At 42.8% G+C, this 24,092-nt stretch overlaps 3 protein-coding genes across 5 annotated transcripts; all 3 read left to right on the top strand.

Moving 5' to 3' along the window:
* Positions 1-3,226: 3,226 nt before the first annotated feature.
* Positions 3,227-6,593, top strand: LOC130380298 (E3 ubiquitin-protein ligase TRIM39-like). Its single transcript, XM_056587464.1, has 2 exons — positions 3,227-4,510; positions 4,601-6,593. Exon 2 carries the CDS (start codon positions 4,602-4,604, stop codon positions 6,228-6,230), a length of 1,629 nt encoding a protein of 542 aa, XP_056443439.1. The 5' UTR covers positions 3,227-4,510; position 4,601; the 3' UTR covers positions 6,231-6,593.
* Positions 6,594-11,151: 4,558 nt separating this feature from the next.
* On the top strand, positions 11,152-13,853 carry LOC130380304 (E3 ubiquitin-protein ligase TRIM47-like). Of its 2 annotated transcripts, none has more exons than XM_056587471.1 (2): positions 11,152-11,194; positions 11,438-13,853. In XM_056587471.1, the coding sequence occupies exon 2, from the start codon at positions 11,688-11,690 to the stop codon at positions 12,765-12,767; it is 1,080 nt and encodes a 359-aa protein (XP_056443446.1). In that variant the 5' UTR covers positions 11,152-11,194; positions 11,438-11,687; the 3' UTR covers positions 12,768-13,853. The 2 variants fall into 2 exon arrangements, with proteins under 2 accessions (XP_056443446.1, XP_056443447.1); XM_056587472.1 differs by lacking the exon at positions 11,152-11,194 and having other exon boundaries at positions 11,349-11,592; positions 11,687-13,853.
* Positions 13,854-19,353: 5,500 nt separating this feature from the next.
* LOC130380306 (E3 ubiquitin-protein ligase TRIM39-like) lies at positions 19,354-23,703 on the top strand. 2 transcript variants are annotated; one of them, XM_056587476.1, is made up of 2 exons: positions 19,354-19,371; positions 20,412-23,703. In XM_056587476.1, the coding sequence occupies exon 2, from the start codon at positions 21,014-21,016 to the stop codon at positions 22,016-22,018; it is 1,005 nt and encodes a 334-aa protein (XP_056443451.1). In that variant the 5' UTR covers positions 19,354-19,371; positions 20,412-21,013; the 3' UTR covers positions 22,019-23,703. The 2 variants fall into 2 exon arrangements, with proteins under 2 accessions (XP_056443451.1, XP_056443450.1); XM_056587475.1 differs by lacking the exon at positions 19,354-19,371 and adding an exon at positions 20,175-20,310.
* The last annotated feature ends 389 nt before the right edge of the window (positions 23,704-24,092 follow it).

The raw sequence follows: 24,092 nt of genomic DNA, 5'->3' as shown, positions 1-24,092 counted from the left end.
AATCTTACAAAGAAAAGAAAAGTGATTCCAAGTCATTGTTGGGTATATTTGTGTTATACTTAGCTATAATGGTGTTAATGGGGTGACTCTGGATCGGAAACCAGGGTCGGTGAAACATTGGTGGGAGGAGGGTCCTCTGAAGCTGCAATTTCCTGTAGGTGTGATTTCTGTCTGGGAACGTTGTGGTTCTGGTGCTGGCGTGCAGTGGGCTGGTGGACCCACACTGTTTTCCCTCGTACTTTCAGCGACCCAGTCGCCACGCGTCAGGTTGGCGCCGCCTTGGACTGCTTCGTCGTTATGTTTCACAGCTGCTTTAACCGTTTAAAGCTCCTGTGTCTACCATGAAAGATAGTTTCTTGCTGTTGATTATTCAAGGGAGCATGGGTTCTTGCAATTGGTTACCAGACAACATTGCTATCATAAGCCTGTTAGTCTCCAGGCAGTCCTATTGGTTTGGGCATCAGTTTATGTAATGGCCCCTTTGGCCAAAGCCGTAGCATGTGACAGGTTGACATGGTGATTGGTCTTGCCATGACTCTTGTCTTCTTCCGCCTCCCCCTTGATGTGACCAGCCAGCCAGGATACTGGTACGGAGGTTGTTGATGGCATTAGTTCCAGTAATGGCCCTTTTTACCACATTCGTAGCAGGTTGCAGGTTGACGTGGTGATGAACCTCGTCTTCTTCCCCATCTACCTTTATATGACCCGTGATTATACTGGCACGGAGGTTGTTGGTGTTGCCATTGTTCAGGCTGATTGGGATGGGGCTGTTGAAGTTGAGGCAGTTGAGGATATTGTGATTGCCAACTCATGCCAGCTGTATTCCATTTTGATGATCCTTCTTATAGATTTGCTGGTTAATCAGCTGGGCTAGGGTTGAGGGTGTGCCGTCCAGCAGAGAATGCTGTGATGAACTGTTACCCATATCAGGGCCCCGTTTCCCGATAACGATGGATCTTCGCTCGTACGATCATTCTCCCGATGGATCTTGCGATCCATCGATAATTTCTTTGGAGCGTTTCCCGAAACTCCTCTTAACGTGAACGCGCATTCGCTGCACTCACGACGTCGTAGGATTGTAACTGTCTACTGACACGGTGCTGAAATGGGCTCCGTAGGAGGGGGAGACGCAGGAATGTCGCAGGAAAATTGTGTTAAAAAGGGTTAAAATATATCCCCATCAAGGACAACAGCAGAGTAGCCTACGAAAAAAATAGACTGCAATTATATGAATGCTAAAGACATTAAAACACAATTGATTAGGCTGAAACCGACATATATCAGTCCTAATCCTGAATGCACTGTGGGTTGTCGTCAGACGGGAGCACTTCCTCCCGCGTCCTCAGACGCAACTTGGATGACGAACTGAGCAGTCGTGTCTTCATTGTTTCTCACCATTTTCTGTACATTACAGGTCAGTAGTTGGTTCAAACTATAAAATGTCAACCTTCTAAAGCCTTGCTTTATATGTATAACTGTTAAAGAAGTTCGGGTCATGTTTTGTTGTGTTTTTAGCGAACTTAAGAGACTTTAAAATACCGCCGTTGAGTACAATGGCAGGGGTAAATACCGGAAGGCGCGAAACGGCAGTTCCCGCCGATTATGGGTTTATTGTTCACCCTGTGTATTGCCTTGCGGGCATTCCGCGAAATGTAAGGGTTTTTGTCAGCACTTTGCACAGTGTTAGTTTTATTTGTGGTCTCCTTTACACTACAGTTCAAATGGGAATATGAATAAATGTTAAAGGTTCATGGTTACAGATATACAAGTTTGAAAGAATGTTTATATTAATGCATACTGGTTAAAGATAAAAATGTTACTGTTACATCCAGTCACAACTTGGTTAACTTTGTATTGAAAACGTTTAGCTTTCTCTGAGTAATACTTATGTGTTATTTAAGTGTGTGTGAATCGAGAAGGATTGCCAACAACATGTTGCATTCAAGTACAGTGGATTAATGCTGTTTATTGCACTATATTATTATTAATGCTTTAACTCACTTAAACAGGTGAATGTAAATTAGTACGTTGCTCAAGTAGAGTCAAGTGGACTAATGGAGAATATTGAATGTGCACGAGCTATAACATGAATGTGAATTAGAATAGGATGTATGATGTAGTTAATATTTGATGTACTTAAACAGTTGAAGACTGAACAAGAGACACTCAGAGAAATGTTTGTATTTTATTTGTGAATTTGAATAGTGACGCAACTTGGATGACGAACTGAGCAGTCGTGTCTTCATTGTTTCTCACCATTTTCTGTACATTACAGATTTCTTTATTGTTGCCGTGGCACCCAATCCTGGGACCCGTAACATAAACAAATGCTCATGACGACTGAAATATACTTAAATTCGTTTTGGTTTGTTACTGCCCGTTTAAAGGAGCGAAACCTCCGCCTGTCTATCAGGATGCTAGCAGCAACGCTAATGAGCACCTCCATAGAGCTGGGAAGTAACACCCCTTCCTTTCGCTTGTTGTTGCTGGCAGTAAATTAAGCCATAAGGGAAAATACAGTCACCTTTTATGAGGAACTAGTGCATTGTAGGAACTGAACGTTTTCCTAGCCGCCATCTTGTAGCTGCCCTTTCCCCCCCCAGCACCGGTGTTGGTAATTAAATAGCGTTCACTCTGTCAAATCTTGAGCATGAGTTGTCATTGTCACTATATACCATGACGCATTAGGGTTACACTCTAATGAGAGAGAGAGAGAGAGAGAGAGAGAGAGAGAGAGAGAGAGAGAGAGAGAGAGAGAGAGAGAGAGAGAGAGAGAGAGAGAGAGAGAGAGAGAGAGAGAGAGAGAGAGAGAGAGAGAGAGAGAGAGAGAGAGAGAGAGAGAGAGAGAGAGAGAGAGAGAGAGAGAGAGAGAGAGAGCCTGACCTGACTAACTGACTGACACACATTGGTTTCCTGCTGAGTTGTTGGTATGGGTACCCCTGTTAGTGGGTGAGTGTGTATGCACTCAAATCCCCTTCTAATAATCACATACTACCACATGTGTTAACTGATGCTGGGAGTTCTGGGTAATCAGGTTATGTCAATCAAATGTTCTGGCTCCACCCCAGAGACGATAAAAACCTGATCTGCAACCAAGCCCTGCCCCTCAATGGAAAAATACCGTCTACCAGACGTCAGCCAGATTGCATGTTTTACATTCTGATAATGGGTTAGGGTTAGGGTTAGGTCCAGCTCCAACACTGTGTTTGGTTTTCCTTTACAACTTGATTGCAAGTAACTTAGTTACTGCAACCCTATTGTCTATAATGTCAACCTTGTTCTCTCCTTTGTTCTCTGCAGGCTTAATTGGTTTAAAAAGGAATAAAATGATTCTGCTAGACTAAGTTGTGGGTGGATGGGTTTGGATGGGTTTCTTTAGACCCTGGAGCATTTCTCATAATTTTGAACCAAACTAATGGCTACAGTGATAGAGTAACAAAGAGAGGCTCCAGTTATTGTTGTCATGAGTTTCATATTGCAGTCCAGATAACACAGGTAGATAGGTATTTAATTGTCTAGTTCTGTAATAACTCTGTAGCCGCGTGATTCAGCTGAACCGTCACCATAAGGTGAGTGTTTGGTTAATCGGTCACCTGCTAGGCTTACGGAGCCAGGAGGGAAAGCAGACTCCAGCCATTCAGTTGGCTTGAAGGAATAGAAGGAAATACATGGACTGAATTGCATAAAACTATTAATGGATTAATGTAAAATAATTCTCAGATAATCAATGCACACCTTGATAACCCTAAATAACAATTAGAACTAAACTACGATACCAGTTGTCCATCTCTTCAGATTTACACACTGTTTGTCCCTGGCACGTAAAAGCTAACCATAACACGCAAATATTTTAGGTTTGTTTTGCTGTCTCTTCGCTGGCATTGACTGTGTTGTCTCTGAATAGAGAACTTGTTGGTCTGGTTTGCCTGCCCTACCCTTAGTCACATGATGCAGCTGTTTTATGAGGTCAGAGTATGGGAGATGAGCCTTGTGTAACTACCAGTGTCAACTCAATATTAAATGACAAACCATAAGAGCACATATAACCTGGGCACGCAGGGAGAGGGTTGTTCTAATGAAAACCAAAGAGAAAAATACCAGCCTCTGGAAAAGTAAATTCAAGTCAATTGTTATAGTATTACTCTTATTCACAGTTACAGTGACAAATCACCATTAAATCACCACAATGTCTCTGATTTTGCACCGGCTCTCGGTCTGTGTTATCTCTTTGAAATATTGAACGTATTTGAACATATTTGGACAAGCATCAGGGCATTAGAAGTAGCCTACACAGTAAGTCACACTGTGAAAATGTAAACGTCAGTGAACTGTTTACCCCTGGGGGCGGGGCCAGGTATTAGGGGATGAGCCAGGTGTTAGGGAAAGAGAGGAGAGGACGTATTGTTCAGGAAACGAAACTTAAGGTTCATGGAAACCAAGCCAACGACGTGCAGGCAGTCGGCAAACGCATTTTGGAACCAATAGTCTGACAGTCAGAAACAACAACAAGGTGAGTACAACAGCACAACTTTGAGGGAATAATTCTGTAATGGAATAGAAATATAATTGAATTGCTATACTTACTGTCGTCTGTGTCTAGGATGGCCTCTGTTAAACGTTCCTGGTCTGAAGAGGACTTTTCATGTTCCATCTGTCTGGGTCTGTTCAGCAGCCCAGTTTCCACACCATGTGGACACAACTTCTGCAGTACCTGTATTAATAAGTTCTGGGATGGAAAAGTTCGTTACAAATGTCCAATTTGCAACAAGATTTTCCACCCTAGACCGGATCTACAGGTCAATATCCTCTTATCTGGGATGGCTGCTGAGTTTACAAAGCCTGTAACAATCAAAAAGCAGCGATGTGTCGAACCAGGAGAAGTTCCCTGTGATGTCTGTACTGGGTCCCAGCTGAAGGCCGTGAAGTCCTGCCTAGTTTGTTTCACCTCTTTCTGCCAAACCCACCTTGAGCCACATCAGAGAGTTGCACAACTGAAGAAACATCGGCTGGTCGAACCTATGAACCGTCTGGAAGACAGGATGTGTAAGAAACACAATCAACTACTGGAGCTCTTCTGCAAGACTGAACAGGAGTGTGTGTGTCAGTTCTGCACAGAGGGTGACCACAGGTCCCATCCTCATGTACCTCTAAAGGAGGTGTATAAAGTGAAGTTGGCCAAGCTGGGGAAGATAGAGGCTGAAGTTCTGCAGATGATCCAGGAGAGAAAACTAAAGATTAAGGAGATAAAAGACACCGTAGAATTGAGCACGAAAGATGCAAACAGAGAGATAGCAGATGGTGTGAAGGTCCTCATTGATTTGAGGCGTCGCATTGAAAAGTGCAGTGATGATTTCAAGCAAACAGTTAAAGAGAAACTGAAAACCACAGAGAAACAAGCTGAAGACCTCATCAAAGAGCTGGAGCAGGAAATAGAAGATCTGACCAATAGGAGCTTAGAGGTGAAGCCACTCTCACACACTAAAGACCCCCTACACTTCCTCCTGGCCTTCAGATCCCTGAAGGATCCTCCAACCACCAGGGACTGGATGACGGTGGAGGTCCGTCCTCCGTCATACGTAGGGACCTTGAGGAGATCCCTGGATCAGCTGGAGGAGACACTGAACATAGAAAGTAAGAAGCTATGTGATGCTGCTGAACTGAAGAGAGTCCAGCAGTATGAAGTAGATGTGACTCTGGATCCTGATACAGCTCATCCCAAGCTCATTCTGTCTGAGGATGGGAAACAAGTCCATGATGGAGGTTCAGTGAAGAAACTCCTAGACAACCCTAAGAGATTTACACAGCATATATATATTCTCACGAGGCAAAACTTCTCCTCAGGGAGATTTTACTTTGAGGTCCAGGTTAAAGACAAGACTGCATGGCGTATAGGAGTCGCCAGAGAGTCCATAGACAGAAAATGTCAGATCATAGTGACCCCTGAGACGGGTTACTGGACTCTATACTTGAACAAGGATGAGTTGTTATTTAATAATAACCCTGCTGTCCGTCTCCCTCTGAGAGCTCAGCTCCAGAAGGTGGGGGTGTTTGTAGATTATGACGAGGGTGTGGTCTCCTTCTATGATGTGGAAGCCAGGGTTCATATCTACTCTGCTACGGGTTGCACCTTTAGTGAGCCTCTCTATCCATTCCTCTACCCAGGTCTCTTTAATTATCAAGGTATAAACTCTGTCCCCCTGATCATCTCACCTGTCAATCAACCAGACTAGGACTTTTGTTTGATCGAACAAACCACCAAAACAACTGATGTTAATGTACCATGTGAGATCCGAGAGATCTGGATTAATGTTGTACTGCTGACATTTTCTCAAGGAGAAATACAGTAGGAAATTAACCCTCAATATTATAAATTATAACCCGTTGTCAATTATTAGATAACATTATTTTCTTCATTGTCTGTTTTCTCAGGTTTTTTAAAGGTTTACTGCTATACAATTGATAATGGTTGCAGTTAAGTAGAACATGTTTTGAGGATTAATGTGTAATCATAATCATCCAAACATTACTATTAGTTTATATCGGAATCATGAATGAAAACACAATCAAATGAAGAACATATTTCTGATTTCAATAAAAATGGAAAATAAGCTGTTGAGTCAATGACTTTTAATGTCCGCCCTGCACCAACTCACGGCGGCGGCAGCATAAACCCCCAGAGCCTGGGGGTTTATGCTGCCGCCGTCCTGTTGTGCGCCCGACGTGAATACCTGGACTACCCCGCTGCCATACAGGAGGGTCTAGCCCTCCACACGTTTCTGCGGGGACTTGCGCCGGAGCGTCTGCGGCAGCATGTCCTCCTCACCAGGCCCCAGACCGTCGGGGCGGCTCTGGACGAGGCAGAGCGGGCTGAGGTAACCCTCTCCCCCCAGCTTAGCCGGAAGCCTTCCAGGTGCCCGGGTGGACGCGGCTGGGGCAGCCCTCTCCCGTGGCACAACGACAGTGGGGTTCTAGTCCAGGCAGGACGAGCACCGGGTCCGAGAGCCGAGGCCGCGGGGTCTCGAACCGTCGCAGTGTTGGCAGCTGGGTCCCGTCGAAGACTGCGGTTGGAGGGGGCCGCGTGCCATCCATCCTCGTCCCAGCCGCCGGCGTGGCCGTCGACGGGCCAGACGTCGGATGGGGGCGGGTTTGGGTTGTTCGTTGTTGGTGTGTAATTGTGTGTTGTTCCGTTGTTGTGTTATGTGCATTGTTGTCGCCACTGTTATTGTGAGTTTTATATTTGTTTGTTAGGTGCGCTTTGTTTCATGGATAATTGCTGGTGTTAATAAGGGCAGTTCCGTTGTCGTGTGGTGTATGGGGCACGGAACGGCAATCAAATGCTAAACCTGGGCTCCCGTCTCATCCTTCCCCTACTGCTCAACACAATATTATATATGCATAAATGTGTTTTCTTTGGTCGACATTTACATAGATATTTGAACTGCAACGATTGCCCCAAAACATTCTCCACTTGCTCTCTCTCCTCGATAATTAGATACTGCATTAATTTATCTTCCTCCTCTCTTCTTCTACCTCCATTTTGTATCCCCCGTTCCTCTCCTCTCTTTCTGTTGCCTACGAGTTCTTCGTATTTGTATAATCACTGTTTGCCGACTGGCATTTAAATAACTTTAATATTGTTGAACCTTATGGCTCTGTTTAAGAATTTGATTACCTGTAAGCTTGTCAACCTCACGGGTCAACAGATGCAAAGCTCAGTGCTCGGCCTTGTTACTTTAATGTAAACAAATGCTCATGAAGACTGAAACATACTTAAATTCGTTTTGGTTTGTTACTGCCCGTTTAAAGGAGTAAAACCTCCTCCGCCTAGCTATCACCCCTTCCTTTTGCTTGTTGTTGCTGGCAGTAAATTAACCCATAAGGGAAAATATAGTCACCTTTTATGAGGAAATAGTGCATTGTAGTGCATTTGTTTCATGCTGAGTTGTTGGTGTGGGAACCCCTGTTAGTGGGTGAGTGTGTCTTTCCTGTGTTTGTGTGTATAACAGGGAAATAAAATACCTTGTATGATGACATCATGCAGCCATCCTAACCAAAAAGTGTTTTCTTGTTTTTTGTTTGTTTGATGAAAGGTGATGCAGTGGGTTATATAGTAATGCTGTGGATTCTTCCTGGTTCAAATCTCAAATTAAATGCATAACATTTGAAAAAGCATATGTAAATATGCACTCAAATCACCTTCTAATAATCACATACTAACACACGTGTTAACTGAAGGTATTATTGTAGCAAAAGTCTTTGGCACCTGTAACTACAGAATTTGAATGCGTACACTAAAGTCACAGTAAATTTGAAGTCGTATATATTTATTTTGCATGTGTACTCTAAAGTCACAAATGTGTAACAGTACATTTGAAGTCGTAAATATTTTTTCTACCATTGTAAACACAAGATAGGGTCTACGCGTACGCGAATCTGTGTTACAGGTGCACAAATCTTATTACTACAGTCATTGCAGTGCAGTTGGTGCAAAGCACATTCGCACACCCGTGTTTCATAATCTCAGAATATGCCCAAAATGTGTGCATTCATAAAGCCAAATTTGGACTAATGCATCAGAAGTTGCACATCTGTGAAAAATTTCCTCACAAATAAAATGATAAAGAACGCTATGTTGATTCAGCATTTTAATGAGCGAGCACAAGTCCATCGTTATAACTGCTCGAATCTGCTCCTGCAAGTCTCAGCTGTGGGGTTTTTTGCAGGTAGTTTTGCAACACGTCTAGGTGGTAAATGTGTAGCAAAAGTATTCGTATCCGTAGATGCCAGAGCGTCCGTGGGCAGGACAAAAAAGTTCTGCCAATAATTTCCTAATCCAATGAAAGTCGCCGGAAGGGACGCATTTCTTTAATTTCACTGGGACCCACCGCGTGCCAGCCATGGACCTATAAAGATCACAGCATACTCTGCGGTGGGTATATGTTCCTTTCTGGAGAAGGGAAGAGGGCGTCCTACTGAACGGAGGTCGGTATCCTACATTATGTTAAATGAAATGACTATAGTTCATGTGAATTCCCCCAAATCTATCAAATAATATCCCTTGATTTCTTTGTCCCATTAATTGTTCTCATTTTAATGCTCTTCTCAACATGGAGAAGTGCATCGGCTTGCCTTGTGCAAATGTTTTTTTATTGATAACAACATTGGCATACTGATCAAAACAGGACGATACAAAAAAAATGCCTATAGTGCAATTAAACGATGAACATACAAACATACTGCCTTGAACAAAGCAGTCAGGCTACTGCTTCTTCTTTTTTCGCGCGATAAAAAAATTAACGCCGTTAAAATTGTTTTGCCTTAACGTCGTTAATAACGCGTTTAACTGACAGCACTAACGTGAACAAGGAAATTACGAGCAAGAAACGTAGTTCCCGCCCAGAAGCTGATTGGCTTATACGTTTGCCACTTTGCATATTGACTTTTTGGAAAACGTTTTGGATTACGTTTTGGAAAACGTTTTGCCAAATCTTTTGGCAAAGCGTTTTGCGGATTGATATGTAATTTGAATATCGCAACACACGGAGCGTGGCAAAGTGGATTGCAATCGCGGGGACGCTATAGCTTTTCAATTTGAATAAAGGAACTCAAAGAATTTGACAAAATGTTATTCTATTTTTATTGTTAAAACTTTTGCACATTTATTTGAGGATTGCATTGACCCTTTGCATATTAAAATACACTTTGAATAACGTATTTACAAATTATATTATAAAATTGCATAATGAATTGTCAATTGCATAATGTAATTGCAAATTGCATTGCCATTTGAATTTTGCTACATATATGCTTCCATACGGTAGTGCAAATGTGTTTTGCACCAACTGCGCTGCAATGATTGTAGCAAAAGGATTTGTGCACCTGTATAACAGATTTGCGTACTTGTGGACCCTATTTTGTGTTTACAAGGGTAGAAAAAATATTTACGACTTCAAATGTACTGTTACACATTTGTGACTTTATAGAGTACTCGCAAAATAAATATATACGAGTTCAAATTTACTGTGACTTTAGTGTACGCATTCAAATTCTGCAGTTACAGGTGCAAAAGACTTATGCTAAAATTGTACCTTCATATGATACTGGGAGTTCTGGGTAATCAGGTTATGTCAATCAAATGTTCTGGCTCCACCCCAGAGACGATAAAAACCTGATCTGCAATCAAGCCCCGCCCCTCAAAGGAAAAATATTGTCTACCAGACGTCAGCCAGATGGCATGTTTTACATTCTGATTATGGGTTAGGGTTAGGGTTAGGTCCAGCTCCAACAGTGTGTTTGGTTTTCCTTTGCAACTTGATTGCAAGTAACTTAGTTACTGCAACCCTATTGTCTACAATGTCAATCTTATCCTCTCCTTTGTTCTCTGCAGGCTTAATTGGTTTAAAAAGGAATAAAAATGATTCTGCTAGACTAAGTCGTGGGTGGATGGCTTTGGATGGGTTTCTTTAGACCCTGGAGCATTTCTCATTATTTTGAACCAAACTAATGGCTACAGGGATAGAGTAACAAAGAGAGGCTCCAGTTATTGTTGTCATGAGTTTCATATTGCTGTCCAGATAACACAGGTAGAAAGGTCTTTAATTGTCTAGTTCTGTAATAACTGTAGCGTGATTCAGCTGATCCGTCACCATAAGGTGAGTGTTTGATTAATCAGTCACCTGCTTGGCTACGGAGCCAGGAAGGAAAGCAGACTCCACCCATCCAGTTGACTTGAAGGAATAGAAGGAAATCCATGGACTGAATTGCATAAAACTATTAATGGATTAATGTAAAATAATTCTCAGATAATCAATGCACACCTTGATAACCCTAAATAACAACTAGAACTAAACTACGATACCAATTGTTCGTCTCTTCAGATTTACACACCGTTTGTCCCCGGCACGTAAAAGCTAACCACAACATGCAAATATTTTAGGTTTGTTTTGCGGTCTCTTCGCTGGCATTGACTGTGTTGTCTCTGAATAGAGAACTTGTTGGTCTGGTTCGTCTGCCCTACCCTTAGTCACATGATGCAGCTGTTTTATGAGGGGAGAGTCTGGGAGATGAGCCTTGTGTAACTACCAGTGTTAACTCAATATTAAATCACAAACCATAAGAGCACTTTTAACCTCGGCACGCAGGGAGAGGATTGTTCTAATGAAAACCAAAGAGAAAAATACCAGACTCTGGAAAGGTAAATTGAAGTAAATTGTTATAGTATTACTCTTATTCACAGTTAAAGTGACAAATCACCATTAAATCACCACAATGTCTCTGATTTTGCACCGGCTCTCAGCCTGTGTTGTCTCTTTAAAAGATTGAACGTATTTGAACGTATTTGAACAAGCATCAGGGCATTGGAAGTAGCCTACACAGTAAGTCACACTGTGAAAATGTAAACGTCACTGAACTGTTTACCCCTGGGGGCGGGGCCAAGTTTTAGGGGATGAGCCAGGTGTTAGGGAAAGAGAGGAGAGGACGTATTGTTCAGGAAACGAAACTTAAGGTTCATAGAAACCAAGCCAACGACGTGCAGGCAGTTGGCAAACGCATTTTGGAACCAATAATCTAACAGACAGAAACAACAACAAGGTGAGTACAACAGCACAACTTTGAGGGAATAATTCTGTAATGGAATAGAAATATAATTGAATTGCTATACTTAAACCTTGTCTTCTGTGTTTAGGATGGCCTCTGTTAAACGTTCCTGGTCTGAAGAGAACTTTTCATGTTCAATCTGTCTGGGTGTGTTCAGCAGCCCAGTTTCCACACCATGTGGACACAACTTCTGCAGAACCTGTATTAATAAGTTCTGGGATGGACAAGTTCTGTACAAATGTCCAGTTTGCAACAAGATTTTCCACACTAGACCTGATCTACAGGTCAATATCCTCTTATCAGGGATAGCTGCTCAGTTTCCAAATCCAGTACGAAGCAAAAAGCAGCGATGTGTTGAACCAGGAGAAGTTCCCTGTGACGTTTGTACTGGGACCCAGCTGAAGGCCGTGAAGTCCTGCCTTGTGTGTTTCACCTCTTACTGCCAAACCCACCTTGAGCCACATCAGAGAGTTGCATCCCTGAAGAGACATCGGCTGGTCGAGCCAATGGACCGTCTGGAAGACAGGATGTGTAAGAAACACAATCAACTACTGGAGCTCTTCTGCAAGACTGAACAGGTGTGTGTGTGTCAGTTCTGCACAGAGGGTGACCACAGGTCCCATCCTGTTGTACCTCTAAAGGAGGTATATGAAGTGAAGATGGCCCAGCTGGGGAAGATAGAGGCTGAAGTTCCGCAGATGATCCAGGAGAGAAAACTAAAGATTAAGGAGATAAAAGACACCGTAGAATTGAGCAAGAAAGATGCAAAGAAAGAGATAGCCGATGGTGTGCAGGTCCTCACTGCTTTGATGCGTCGCGTTAAAAAGTGCCAGGATGATTTCAACCAAACAGTTAAAGAGAAACTGAAAACCACAGAGAAACAAGCTGAAGACCTCATCAAAGAGCTGGAGCAGGAAATAGAAGATCTGACCAATAGAAGATTAGAGGTGAAGCAGCTCTCAGACACTAAAGACCCCCTCCACTTCCTCCAGGCCTTCAGATCCCTGAAGGATCCTCCACACACCAGGGACTGGACGACGGTGGAGGTCCGTCCTCCGTCATACGTAGGGACCTTGAGGAGATCCCTGGATCAGCTGGAGGAGACTCTGAACATGGAGATAAAGAAGCTGCATGATGCTGAACTGAAGAGGGTCCAGCGAATGAAGTAGATGTGACTCTGGATCCTGATACAGCTCATCCCAAGCTCATCCTGTCTGAGGATGGGAAACAAGTACATGATGGAGGTGTAGTGAAGAAACTCCCAGACAACCCAAAGAGATTTACACAGCATACATATCTTCTCACAAGGCAAAGTTTCTCTCAGGGAGATTTTACTTTGAGGTCCAGGTTAAAGACAAGACTGCATGGTGTATAGGAGTGGCCAGAGAGTCCATTGACAGAAAATGTCAGATCATAGGGACCCCTGAGATGGGTTACTGGACTCTTTACTTCAACAAGGATGAGTTGTTATTTAATAATAACCCTGCTGTCCGTCTCCCTCTGAGAGCTGAGCTCCAGAAGGTGGGGGTGTTTGTTGATTATGATGAGGGTGTGGTCTCCCTCTATGATGTGGAAGCCAGGGTTCATCTACTCTGTTACTGGCTGCACATTTACTGAGCCTCTCTATCCATTCCTCTACCCAGGTCACTTTAATTATCAAGGCATAAACTCCGTCCCCCTGATCATCTCACCTGTCATGCTGTCAATCAACCAGACTAGGACTTTTGTTTGATCGAACAAACCACCAAAACAACTGATGTTAATCTACCATGAGATCTGAGAGATCTGGATTAATGTTGTACTGCTGACATTTTCTCAGAGAAATTCAGTAGGAAATGAACCCTCAATATTATAAATTACAACCCGTTGTAAATTATTAGATAACATTATATTCTTCATTGTCTGTCTTCTCAGGTTTTTTAAATGTTTACTGCTATACAATTGTTAATGGTTGCAGTTAAGTCGAACATGTTTTGAGGATTAATGTGTATATCATAATCATTCAAACATTGCTATTAGTTTATATCAGAATCATGACAATCAAATGTAAAAACACATTTCTGATTTCAATAAAAATGGAAAAAAAACTGTTGAGTCAATATCTTTTAATGTCCGCCCTACACCAACTCAACGTGAGACCCTGGGGGTTTATGCTGCCGACGTCCTGTTGTGCGCCCGACGTGGATCCCCGGACTACCCCGCGGCCGTACAGGAGGGCCTAGCCCTCCACACGTTTCTGCGGGGACTTTCGCCGGAGCGTCTGCGGCAGCATGTCCTCCTCACCAGGCCCCAGACCGTCGGGGCGGCTCTGGACAAGGTAGAGCGGGCTGAGGTAACCCTCTCCCCCCAGCCTAGCCGGAATTCTTCCACAGAGGAGGATTGCCAGAGCCAGTCTGGTCCGGCCAAGCACTACTGGCATCGCTGTGGTGCCCGGGTGGACGCGGCTGGGGCAGCCCTCTCCCGTGGCACAATGACAGTGGCGTTCCAGATGTATTTTGTGATTTATATATAAATTACTCTCTACTCAAAAATACATTTCAATGCACACACAAATGGATATGGTCATGTGATTGGCTGAAAACGAGGGAGTTATCTCATTGGCTACAGAGTTCCTTGTTGAAAAATATGCATTTATGAATCCAGCCACGTCAGGAGAGTCTCAAAAATCCACAGAAAAATACAAGACAGTTCATACACAATTGCAAACAAGTTAAAAAATGAAAAGCGTATTTTTAATACAAGTTGAACAGTTTTTTAAAAATAAATGTAACAACATCCAAATACATTTTTGATGAAAATTGCAAATTTTAATTTTATTAATTTTTTAATTAATATATTAATTTTTTAATTAATATATTTATGGATTTATTACTTTTACTTAAAGCAAGGCACATTTTGTCTGTGGATCAGAAATGTGTTTTTGAAACTTATTTTGTTGGATTTATTTTAGATTTATACATACCGATATCCATTAGTGTGTGCATTGAAATGTATTTGTGAGAAGAGATTAATTTATATATAAATCATAAAATAGATTTGTGAATCCTTCTCTGTGCATTCATTATTAATAAGACTGTTCTGACCCCATAGAGAGAGATGTTGGTTTCATGTCCACTCATTGGTGTGGTGACTCATGTTAGTGTGTGTGTGTGTGTGTGTGTGTGTCCTGTGTTTTCTGTGTATAACAGGGAAATAAAATACCTTATATGATGTCATCGTAACCAAAAAGTGTTTTCTTGTATTTTGTTGTTTGATTGGATAAAATGTGGTGCATAGGGTTACATAGTAGTGATGTGGATTAATCCTGGTCCAAATCTCAAATTAAATTCTACATTCATTTTTTAAACATTTAAAAAATGAATGTAAAAATGCACTCAAATCGCCCTCTATTAAACACATGCTACTGCACGCGTTAACTGATACTGACAGTTCTGGGTTATCAGGTTACGTCAATCAAATGTTCTGGCTCCACCACAGAGACGGTAAAAACCTTATCTGCTATCAAGCCCCGCCCCCTCAATGGAAAACTACTGTCTACCAGACGACAGCCAGAATGCTTTTTTTAAATTCTGATAGTGGGTTAGGGTTACCCTGCGTTCACACCAAAAGATGCAATAAGTTGCCGCGAAGCACGATCCCATTCAAAGTGAATGTAGAGACGCGTTGCTGCTTTGCTGCCGCAGCACTTGCTGCCGAGAAAACCGGCAGCAAAATTTGATTTGCGGCGCGGCAAAATCTGATTTGCAGCGCAGCACGCCCGTGCCCGGGTGGCGGGTGCGTTCACGTATTTTGCGGCGCGTCAAATGCTGCTCGAGTTGAAATATTTCAACTTTTCGGCAGCAAACGCGTGATGACAGCCAATCAGCGTTCAACAGCGTTGCCACTGAGGCGTTGCCACAGAGTGACATGCCGTAACAGCCAATCAGTGTTACTCCCTTGGAGTGACCTAGAGTTCACTACCATTACATTTATTTAGTAACTCGAAAAAACCCACAAATCAGCATTTTGTAGTGTAGTTGTGTTTACAGTTAAACTAAACTATGAGTATGCTAAAGGGCTAGAATAACAACCCCAAACAAAACCCAGTTGGGTGGCAGGCAGCACCAGCCTTCCAGTTTCCGAATGGTCTCATGAACCCATCAACGACCGGCATTCCGACGTCTCTCCCTCTTCCACAACAGGTAAAGACATGCAATGCTCGTAATGTCGGCCATGGTTGTGAATGAATTCAGAAGCACCGCGGGCAAAACTTGCCGTGCCGCGAAACTTCCCGCGCTGCAAAACTGCGGCGCAGCAAAACTTTTGCTGCGCGTCAAAACCTTTGCTGCGCTGCAAAACCTTTGCTGCGCATTTATTAAAACATCACAACATTGCACTGTTTTTAGTGCTTCAAATAAAAACAACATGACATAAATAATAAAGTGCTTATAACTATTTTTTTATAAACTCAAATTGTGGTTAGAAGGGGCGTGCCCTGGTTACGGCGTTCATTGTTTTTTATATGGATTTTGGACTTCAAGTGGTCATTGCACGTATCTTTGCGTTTCCAATCGATAGCATGTTGACATACTCTACAAAACAGCTGATCACCTGATTGATAGAAGTGCTTTGGATATTGTTCGGCTCTGAATTTGGGGGTTAGAACCGAATTACAAAGCTTTTTTGAAGATTTGGGCATTTCAGCAGTCAGCCGCGGGCGCTTGAACTTCTTCTTCGGCTTCTTGTTAGGAGCGGGAGCGGGACCTATTGTTCGCATTCCCGCCACCTAGGCTGGAGTGGTGGTCCGGGGATTTGTTTTTAATATTGTTGTGGGAGTGACTGCTAAACATTCAGTGACGTTAATGTCAGCTATGTTGTTTCCTTTTTCCCTCGAAACTGAATTACACGAAAATAATGGCGAATTCCGCTCCGTTTCGCTGCATATTGTAAATGTGACGTGTGATACATGTTATATGTGCTGCAGAACAGGAACCTGCTTGAAATCAGTTATTTTACTGAGACAGGCCCGTTTTAAATTGTAACTTTTGTTACTTTTAATACTTTCCTGTATAATAAAAAATAAATAATAATAATCAGTGGATTCCGTTTTTATTGTCCGTGAATATTCCGTGATTCCGTCCGCGTTTTCGTTATCGTGGAAATCATAGGGCCCTGCATTTGACATACGCCCATACTGCGACCTTTACGGTAACTGCACAGAGAAGACCAGCTTCCGTTTCTCTACTTAAAATGAGTATTAAAAGGCAATTCTGACTGGTTGCGTTATTTATATTGACTTATTTGTTATTTATTATTATAAGGACCATTCTAAGCTAATAGAAAGAGGTGTGTCTTAATCAGCCTGTTTAGTCATGTGATCCACCACTGATTTGGAGTCATAAGGTTATAATATTAATATATATAAATGGATCAGGCTTGCATGAAAGACATACTCCGTGAGCTACAGGGCCTCTCATTGAAACTTCAGCGGAGAGACATGTCACTAGTGGTTGGCCAGGCAATGTATGGAGTCACCGTCATCAGCGGCCTCTGAGCTGTCGGCTGTTGGTGGGCTTTCACCGGCAGCAGTCCCCGCAGCGGTGGTGGTGTCGGTTGTCCCCAAGCTAGCATCTGCCGAAGAACTCGCCTCTTGCTGCTCCTCAGAGTCATTTGTCTTCGATTTCTTTGTAAATCCGAAATTTGTGAGTAGGTTTCCCTGTTTTCTTTAAGACATGATGACTGCAAAACCTGTAATACGAAATTGCGCGGGTCCAGCGGGCGGCTCTCCGATGTCTGTATTTTAAGTAGTCTCGCAAAGCCAGACCAAACTACAGCAAGTAGAATGGTCTAGAACCACGCTACCTCGAGCCGTCTATCCGTGGGGAAACTGGGCGGGCCTGTTTTTATTTCTTTAAACCAATCACAATCGTCTAGGCTAGGGCAAGGCTAAGCCCGGGAAACAGCAGCGGTATCCATGCAAAATAGTGCCGGGGGGAAATTATATTTAATGGAACTTCTTGACGTTCAGAGGCTGTCAGAAATGGCTCAATCCCAACCGCAAACGCCACAAAAAAAAATTAACGATGTATGTCGCCAATGTGAAGATCATTTTATAGATAAAAAGAACAAACATCGTTTGTTTCTTTGTCACGATGATAACAAGCCACCATACACTTTGGCCCTTGAGGAGCTCACGGGACCTATAAAAACGACAGACTTTTTAACATTTATATGTGGTTCTTGTAGAACACTCTTAAACAAATACCGTAGGTGCTATTGTGAAGTGGAACGGATCGGTTCATTGGTTAAATCAATGTCAACCGCGCATGCCACTGTCAGAGTGAAACGATGCGCCAAATCCACACCAACCCGCGATGGTCGTGACAGCAAACGCATCGTCCCTGGGGAGAATCCTGCCGGACAGAGTCTGGGCTTTTCCAAGGTAATTTCAAAATAGGCTATGTTGTGGTCCTGCCATTGTAATGAAATCAGATAGTCAGTAATCAGTAATTACATTATATTAAAATTAAACAAGATTGGATGTCTAGTTCCACAAACAATTTCGAAAACTTGTCTGTATAGCCATTTACCACCAAATGCCATTCATGTGTCTCTTTGGAAAACAATGTTATACTGTCCAGAGATGTGTTAATTAGGGTGACCAGACGTCCTCTTTTTCCCGGACATGTCCTCTTTTCGAGACCTAAAAAATGCGTCCGGCAGGGATTCCAAAAACGTCATACCCATGTTTTCGCCCCCCCCCCCCCCCCCCCGCGACGAAGTGTCCTCTTTTTCACAAACTCAAATCTGGTCACCCTATGTTAATGTTACTCTATTTAACCTGCATGTACACATACAGACTCGATTTTAAGTGACGTTTAAGTCATAGTGCCCCCACGCTTCAATGGTGAGGACAATAATTGCATGCAGGCCGTTATCTTTATGAAGATGATGAATCACCCTCATGCGCAAATCATACATTAAAAATAGCCACATTTTACACGTGATCCATGATTATGCAATACAAAAACAAAAAGGAAATGCATGGGAAAAAAACAGTATTTTGCCAATAGTTTAGAGACCCCCCAAAAATGTCACAAATCATGTTTTCAGGGGGGCTCATGTCTCATTAAGGGGGGCTGAGACCCCCCTGGCCCCCCTGTAGTTCGCACCCTGGTACCGCCTACGTAATCCATCCCAAACCTGCCTGGCAACAGATGATCGCGTCGATCGTTGCCTGCAACGGACGATCGCGTCGAACGACGAGCGACGACGACGACGAGACAACATACACTTTAAACACTCAGTTTACGAGCTAAATTCAATTAAACAATTAAATACAATACAAATATAAAGTTAAAACAAGTGTTATCTAGCGATCCGTAATCTGTATTATGTTATTTCGTCTTTGGCAACATGAGCGCGAATGTTTTTTTAAACCTGCCTGGCAACGGACAACTTTTACGTAATCAGTTGTCCGTTGCCTGGCAACGGACAACTGATTACGTAGGCGGTACAAATTCGGCCCCGGTACAAATTTGGTGTGACAGAGCCTTCAGCGCACGGATCCACAATGCATTGTGTGTCCGTCCCCATTCAAAGTCAATGGGGATCAGTCTACGGACGGAGGCAGTGGGCACGAGGCGTTACGTAATCTGTTGTCTGTTGCCTGGCAACGGATAACTGATTACGTAGGCGGTACAAATTTGGTGTGACAGCTCCAGTGAAAGAGTAACAAAGAGAAAGTACAGTTATTGTTGTCATGAGTTTCAAATGGCTGTCCAGACAACACAGGTAGAAAGGTCTTTAATTGTCTAGTTCTGTAATAACTGGGTAGCTTGATTCAGCTGAACCGTCACCATGAGGTGAGTATACGGGGATTGGTCACCTGCTTGGCTACAGAGCCAGGAGGGACAGCAGACTGCACCCATTCAGTTGGCTTGAAGGAATAGAAGGTAATCCATGGACTAAAATGATCCCTATTATTAACCCCTACTATTATTATTAAACTACGATACCAGTTATCCATCATTTCAGATTTACACACTTTATCCCTGGCACATACCCATAATGCACCACCAGCGATAATGTGCCGTGGTTAACTGCCATGGCAAATTATAGGTTTTGCTGTCTCTACGCTGGCATTGTTGTCTCAGATTAGTGAACCTGTTGGTCTGGTTTGTCTGCCCTACCCTGAGTCACATGATGCAGATGTTTAATGACAACAGAGTCTTGGAGATAAGCTCTACATAACTGCAAGTGTTAACTCAATATTAAATCACAAACCATCCTAGCACATTTAACCATGGCATGCAGGGAGACTCTGGGAATGTTAATTCAAGTCAATTGTTTTTGAACAGCTCTTAATCAAAGTTACAGCATTCACCATTAAATCAGTACAATGTCTCTGGGTTTGCATCGTCTCTGGGTCTGTGTCTTGTCTTTACCCTATCCGAACACACGTCAATGCATTTGAAGCCTACACAGTAAATGAATGTGCCAAAACTTTGAAACGTCAGTGAATCGTGTGTCCGTGGGGGCCGGACCAGGTCTTTGGGGAGGAGCCAGATGTTAGGGGAGGGAGGAGGGGAAGAGAGGAGAGGACGTCTTGTTCAGGAAACTAAACGTTTCACAGAAACCAAAGTCGCCCGACATGGAAGCAGTTCTCGCTTAAAAGAGGGAATAAAACACATTTTGGGCAAATAGTCTGAGAGAGACAGAAACCACAACAAGGTGAGTAAAACAGAACAATTTTGAGATAAGTTAAAACCTCTCTTCAGGTTGTGGAAAATAATGGAATTGCTCAATACATAAACATTGTCGTCTGTGTCTAGGAATGGCCTCTGCTTACACTTCCTGGTCTGAAGATAACGTTTCATGTCCCATCTGTCTGGATGTGTTCAGCAGCCCAGTTACCACACCATGTGGACACAACTTCTGCAAAAACTGTATTACAAAGCACTGGCATGAACAAGTCTGGCACAAATGTCCTGTTTGCAACGAGCCTTTCAAGACAAGACCTGAATTACGGATCAATACCCTCTTATCAGAGATGGTTGGTCGGTTTGGAAGGGTAAAAGAGCAGCCTTGTGTTGAACCAGAAAAAGTTCCTTGTGATGTCTGTACCGGGACCCAGATGAGGGCCGTGAAGTCCTGCCTAGTGTGTCTTATCTCTTACTGCCAAACCCACCTGGAGCCACATCAGAGAGTCGAAGTCCTGAAGAAACATCGGCTGGTCGAGCCTATGGACCGTCTGGAAGACAGGATGTGTAAGAAACATGACCGACTTCTGGAGCTCTTCTGCAACACTGAACAAGTGTTTGTGTGTCAGTTCTGCACAGAGACAGATCACAAGTTCCATCCTGTTGTACCTATAAAGGAGGAATAAGAAGTGAAGTTGGCCGAGTTTGGGGAGATTGTGCCTGCAGTTCAGCAGATGATCGAGGAGAGAAAACAAAAGATTAAGGAAATTAAAGACACAGTTAAACGCAGCAAAGCAGATGCAGACAGAGAGATAGCCGATGGTGTGCAGATCCTCACTGCTCTGATGCGCTGCATTGAAAAGTGCCAGGATGATCTCAACCAAATGGTTAATGAGAGACTAAAAACCACAGAGAAACAGGCTGAAGACCTCATCAAAGAACTGGAGCAGGAAATAGAAGATCTGACCAATAGAAGCTCAGAGGTGAAGCAGCTCTCACACATTAAAGACCACTTCCACTTCCTCCAGACCTTCAGATTCCTGAAGGATCCTCCACCCACAAGGGACTGGACGACGGTGGAGGTCCGTCCTCTGTCATGCCTAGGGACCTTGAGGAAATCCCTGGATCAGCTGGAGGAGACCCTGAACATGGAGATGAAGAAGCTGTGTAATGATGCTGAACTGAAGAGGGTCCAGCAGTATGAAGTAGATGTGTCTCTGGATCCTGATACAGCTCATCCCCAGCTCATCCTGTCAGATGATGGGAAACAAGTACATCATGTAGGTGCAAGGAGGACGATATTCAACCCTAAAAGATGGGTTACACAATGTGCATGTGTTTTCACAAGGCAGAGCTTCTCCACAGGGAGATTTTACTTTGAGGTCCAGGTTAAAGACACGACTCAATGGCATTTGGGTGTTGCAAGAGAGTCCATCAAGGGAAAGTTTCTGAGCATATTTACCCCTGAGATAGGTTACTGGACTATTAATTTAAACAAGGATGGGTTGGTATTTAAGGATAACCCTGCTGTCCATGTCCCTCTGAGAGCTGAGCTCCAGAAGGTGGGGGTGTTTGTTGATTATGATGAGGGTCTGGTCTCCTTCTACGATGTGGAAGCCAGGGTTAATATCTACTCTGCTACTGGCTGCACCTTTAGTGAGCCTCTCTATCCATTCCTCTGTCCATGTGATCATGATGTTGCCCCCCTGATCATGTCACCTGTCAATCAAACAGACTAGGAACTTTGTTTGCTGATAAAATAATCAAACAACCAAAACAACTAATGTTGTTTCCTAAATTAGAATCTCTACTATGAGATCTGAGAGAACTACCGTATTTTCCGCACCATAAGGCGCACCGGAGTATAAGCCACAGCAGCTAAATTGAATGATGTGAACATATATAAGCCGCACGCACTGGACTATAAGCCGCAGGTGTTTTAATGTTAAATTACCATCAGGGCTTCCCCGAATGCCATTTTTCAGGCCTTGAATACTCGTTGGTTTTTCCTAGCAAATATACGAATACCCGTTCCAGAAAAAAACACCATCAAAAACAACATTAATAATAATCCCTATGTACTCCCTGGAACCGATTTTGATAGTATATGCATCTTTAGTTGAAGATTTGATAGCTTTTGAACGTTAATTAGTAGGCCAAAGAAGGTTGAAGTTCCTTAGTTTTTCCCCGTGGAAGCGAACAGCTGTTGTTCCGTTCCAAATCAGCTGTCCTCTGCCATCTCAGCCCTTACGGGAGCTTTTCAATTCATCCTGGAACGTACATCTTTTCAGGGAATTTGTACAATAAATCCATAACAAATACCGAATATTGATTGTCTTATGTGTCCATATTATATCCATTATATTCACTGGGTATTCCCAAGACGCTCACGCTCTGCAGCAAGCCAGTCACAGTTGATTGGCGCGGCGCTGTACAGCGAACGTAAACAAACAACTAAGCTAAGGTTAGCATTGCGCTAAGTATTACTTTTCCTCCCGAGGTCCCTCTTATGTTGTTATAAAGTAAAGGGAAACAAGATAAAAACATAAACATGTGCTTGGTACAGCAAACTATATTCTTTACAACCAAGAGAAAGAGGTCTCTATGTTCTCAGATTAGGTCAGAAATACTCCCCCTAAAATTAAATTCATTTTATTTTGTATTGGCCGTTTCATCATGATTTGTGAATTAGGTTATTCAATAAAGATCACCTAAAATAAGTTCATTATAAGCGTGACAAGGATATGTTAGCTTGGCTATTCAAATATAGAACTTTTGGGATTGCTGAGTTTATTGAAAAGGCGTGGGCTAGGAGGAATATGTCAATTTATATTTAGCGTGTTTATCCGGTACAAAAGTGTGATTGTGTATCTACTACACTCTTTGTGTAGTTATATCGTATCTTGTAATCCTGTGTGGGATGGGCTACTTGTGTGGCATGACACGAAAATAAACATAATCAATCAATCAATCAATCAATCAATATAATATATAGATCAATGTCTGATTGACTCAATGTTTTAAACTTTAAATGCAACACTATTAACAATTTTAAATGTTTGGGGCAAGTAGAACATTATGAATGATAACATAATCAAATGTTTGTACACTTTTTATTATTATTTTATTTATTCTTTTATTTGAATTAGAATCTCTACGATGTGAGATCTGAGAGAACCCGCTTTGATGTTGTACTGTTGTCTTTTAACAAGGAGAAATACATTAGGGGAAATAACCCTAACTACTATAAATCATTGCCCATGATACATGATTAGATTACATATACTATATTGATCAATGTCTGATTGACTGAATGTTTTTATGCAACGCTATTAATAATTAGTTTGGGGCAAGTAGATCATTGTGAATGATAACATAATCAAATGTTTGCGCACTTTTTATTTCAATAAAGAATTGCAGAAAGTAAAATGGGGTCATTTTCTGTGGAAAAGCTACATTCTCCTTACTCTCCCTCACTCTCTCCCTCCTTCCCTCATTCTCTCCCTCCGCTCACTCTCCATTTCTCTTTTCTCTCCTCACCTCACCCTCCCTCTTTCTCCCTCTCTCTCGCTTCATCTTCCCCTCTCACCCCCTCCCACTCTATCTCCGAACTTCCCTCACCCACCCCCTCCCTCTCTTTCTCCCACCTTCCCTCTCTCACCCCCTCAGTCTTTCTCACCCTCAGGGGTGGTTCCTTAGAGGAGGCAACGCCTCCACAGGATTTAAAAAAAGAAAAAGGCAGGACGCTGAGTATGTTATGTCCGGGGCTAGCCACTGAAGGGAGGCAAAGGGGCCAAAACTCACTTATGCCTC

This window comes from Gadus chalcogrammus, chromosome 4 (assembly GCF_026213295.1).
Source record: "Gadus chalcogrammus isolate NIFS_2021 chromosome 4, NIFS_Gcha_1.0, whole genome shotgun sequence".
NCBI lineage: Eukaryota > Metazoa > Chordata > Actinopteri > Gadiformes > Gadidae > Gadus > Gadus chalcogrammus.
The sequence above is the reverse complement of the archived record's forward strand: the minus strand, read 5'-3'. Positions and strand labels throughout refer to the sequence as shown.

Coding starts and splice junctions, on each gene's coding strand:
- LOC130380306 (XM_056587476.1), top strand. CDS start 21,014: ATGATCGAGGAGAGAAAACAAAAGATTAAGGAAATTAAAGACACAGTT.
- LOC130380304 (XM_056587471.1), top strand. CDS start 11,688: ATGGCCTCTGTTAAACGTTCCTGGTCTGAAGAGAACTTTTCATGTTCA.
- LOC130380298 (XM_056587464.1), top strand. CDS start 4,602: ATGGCCTCTGTTAAACGTTCCTGGTCTGAAGAGGACTTTTCATGTTCC.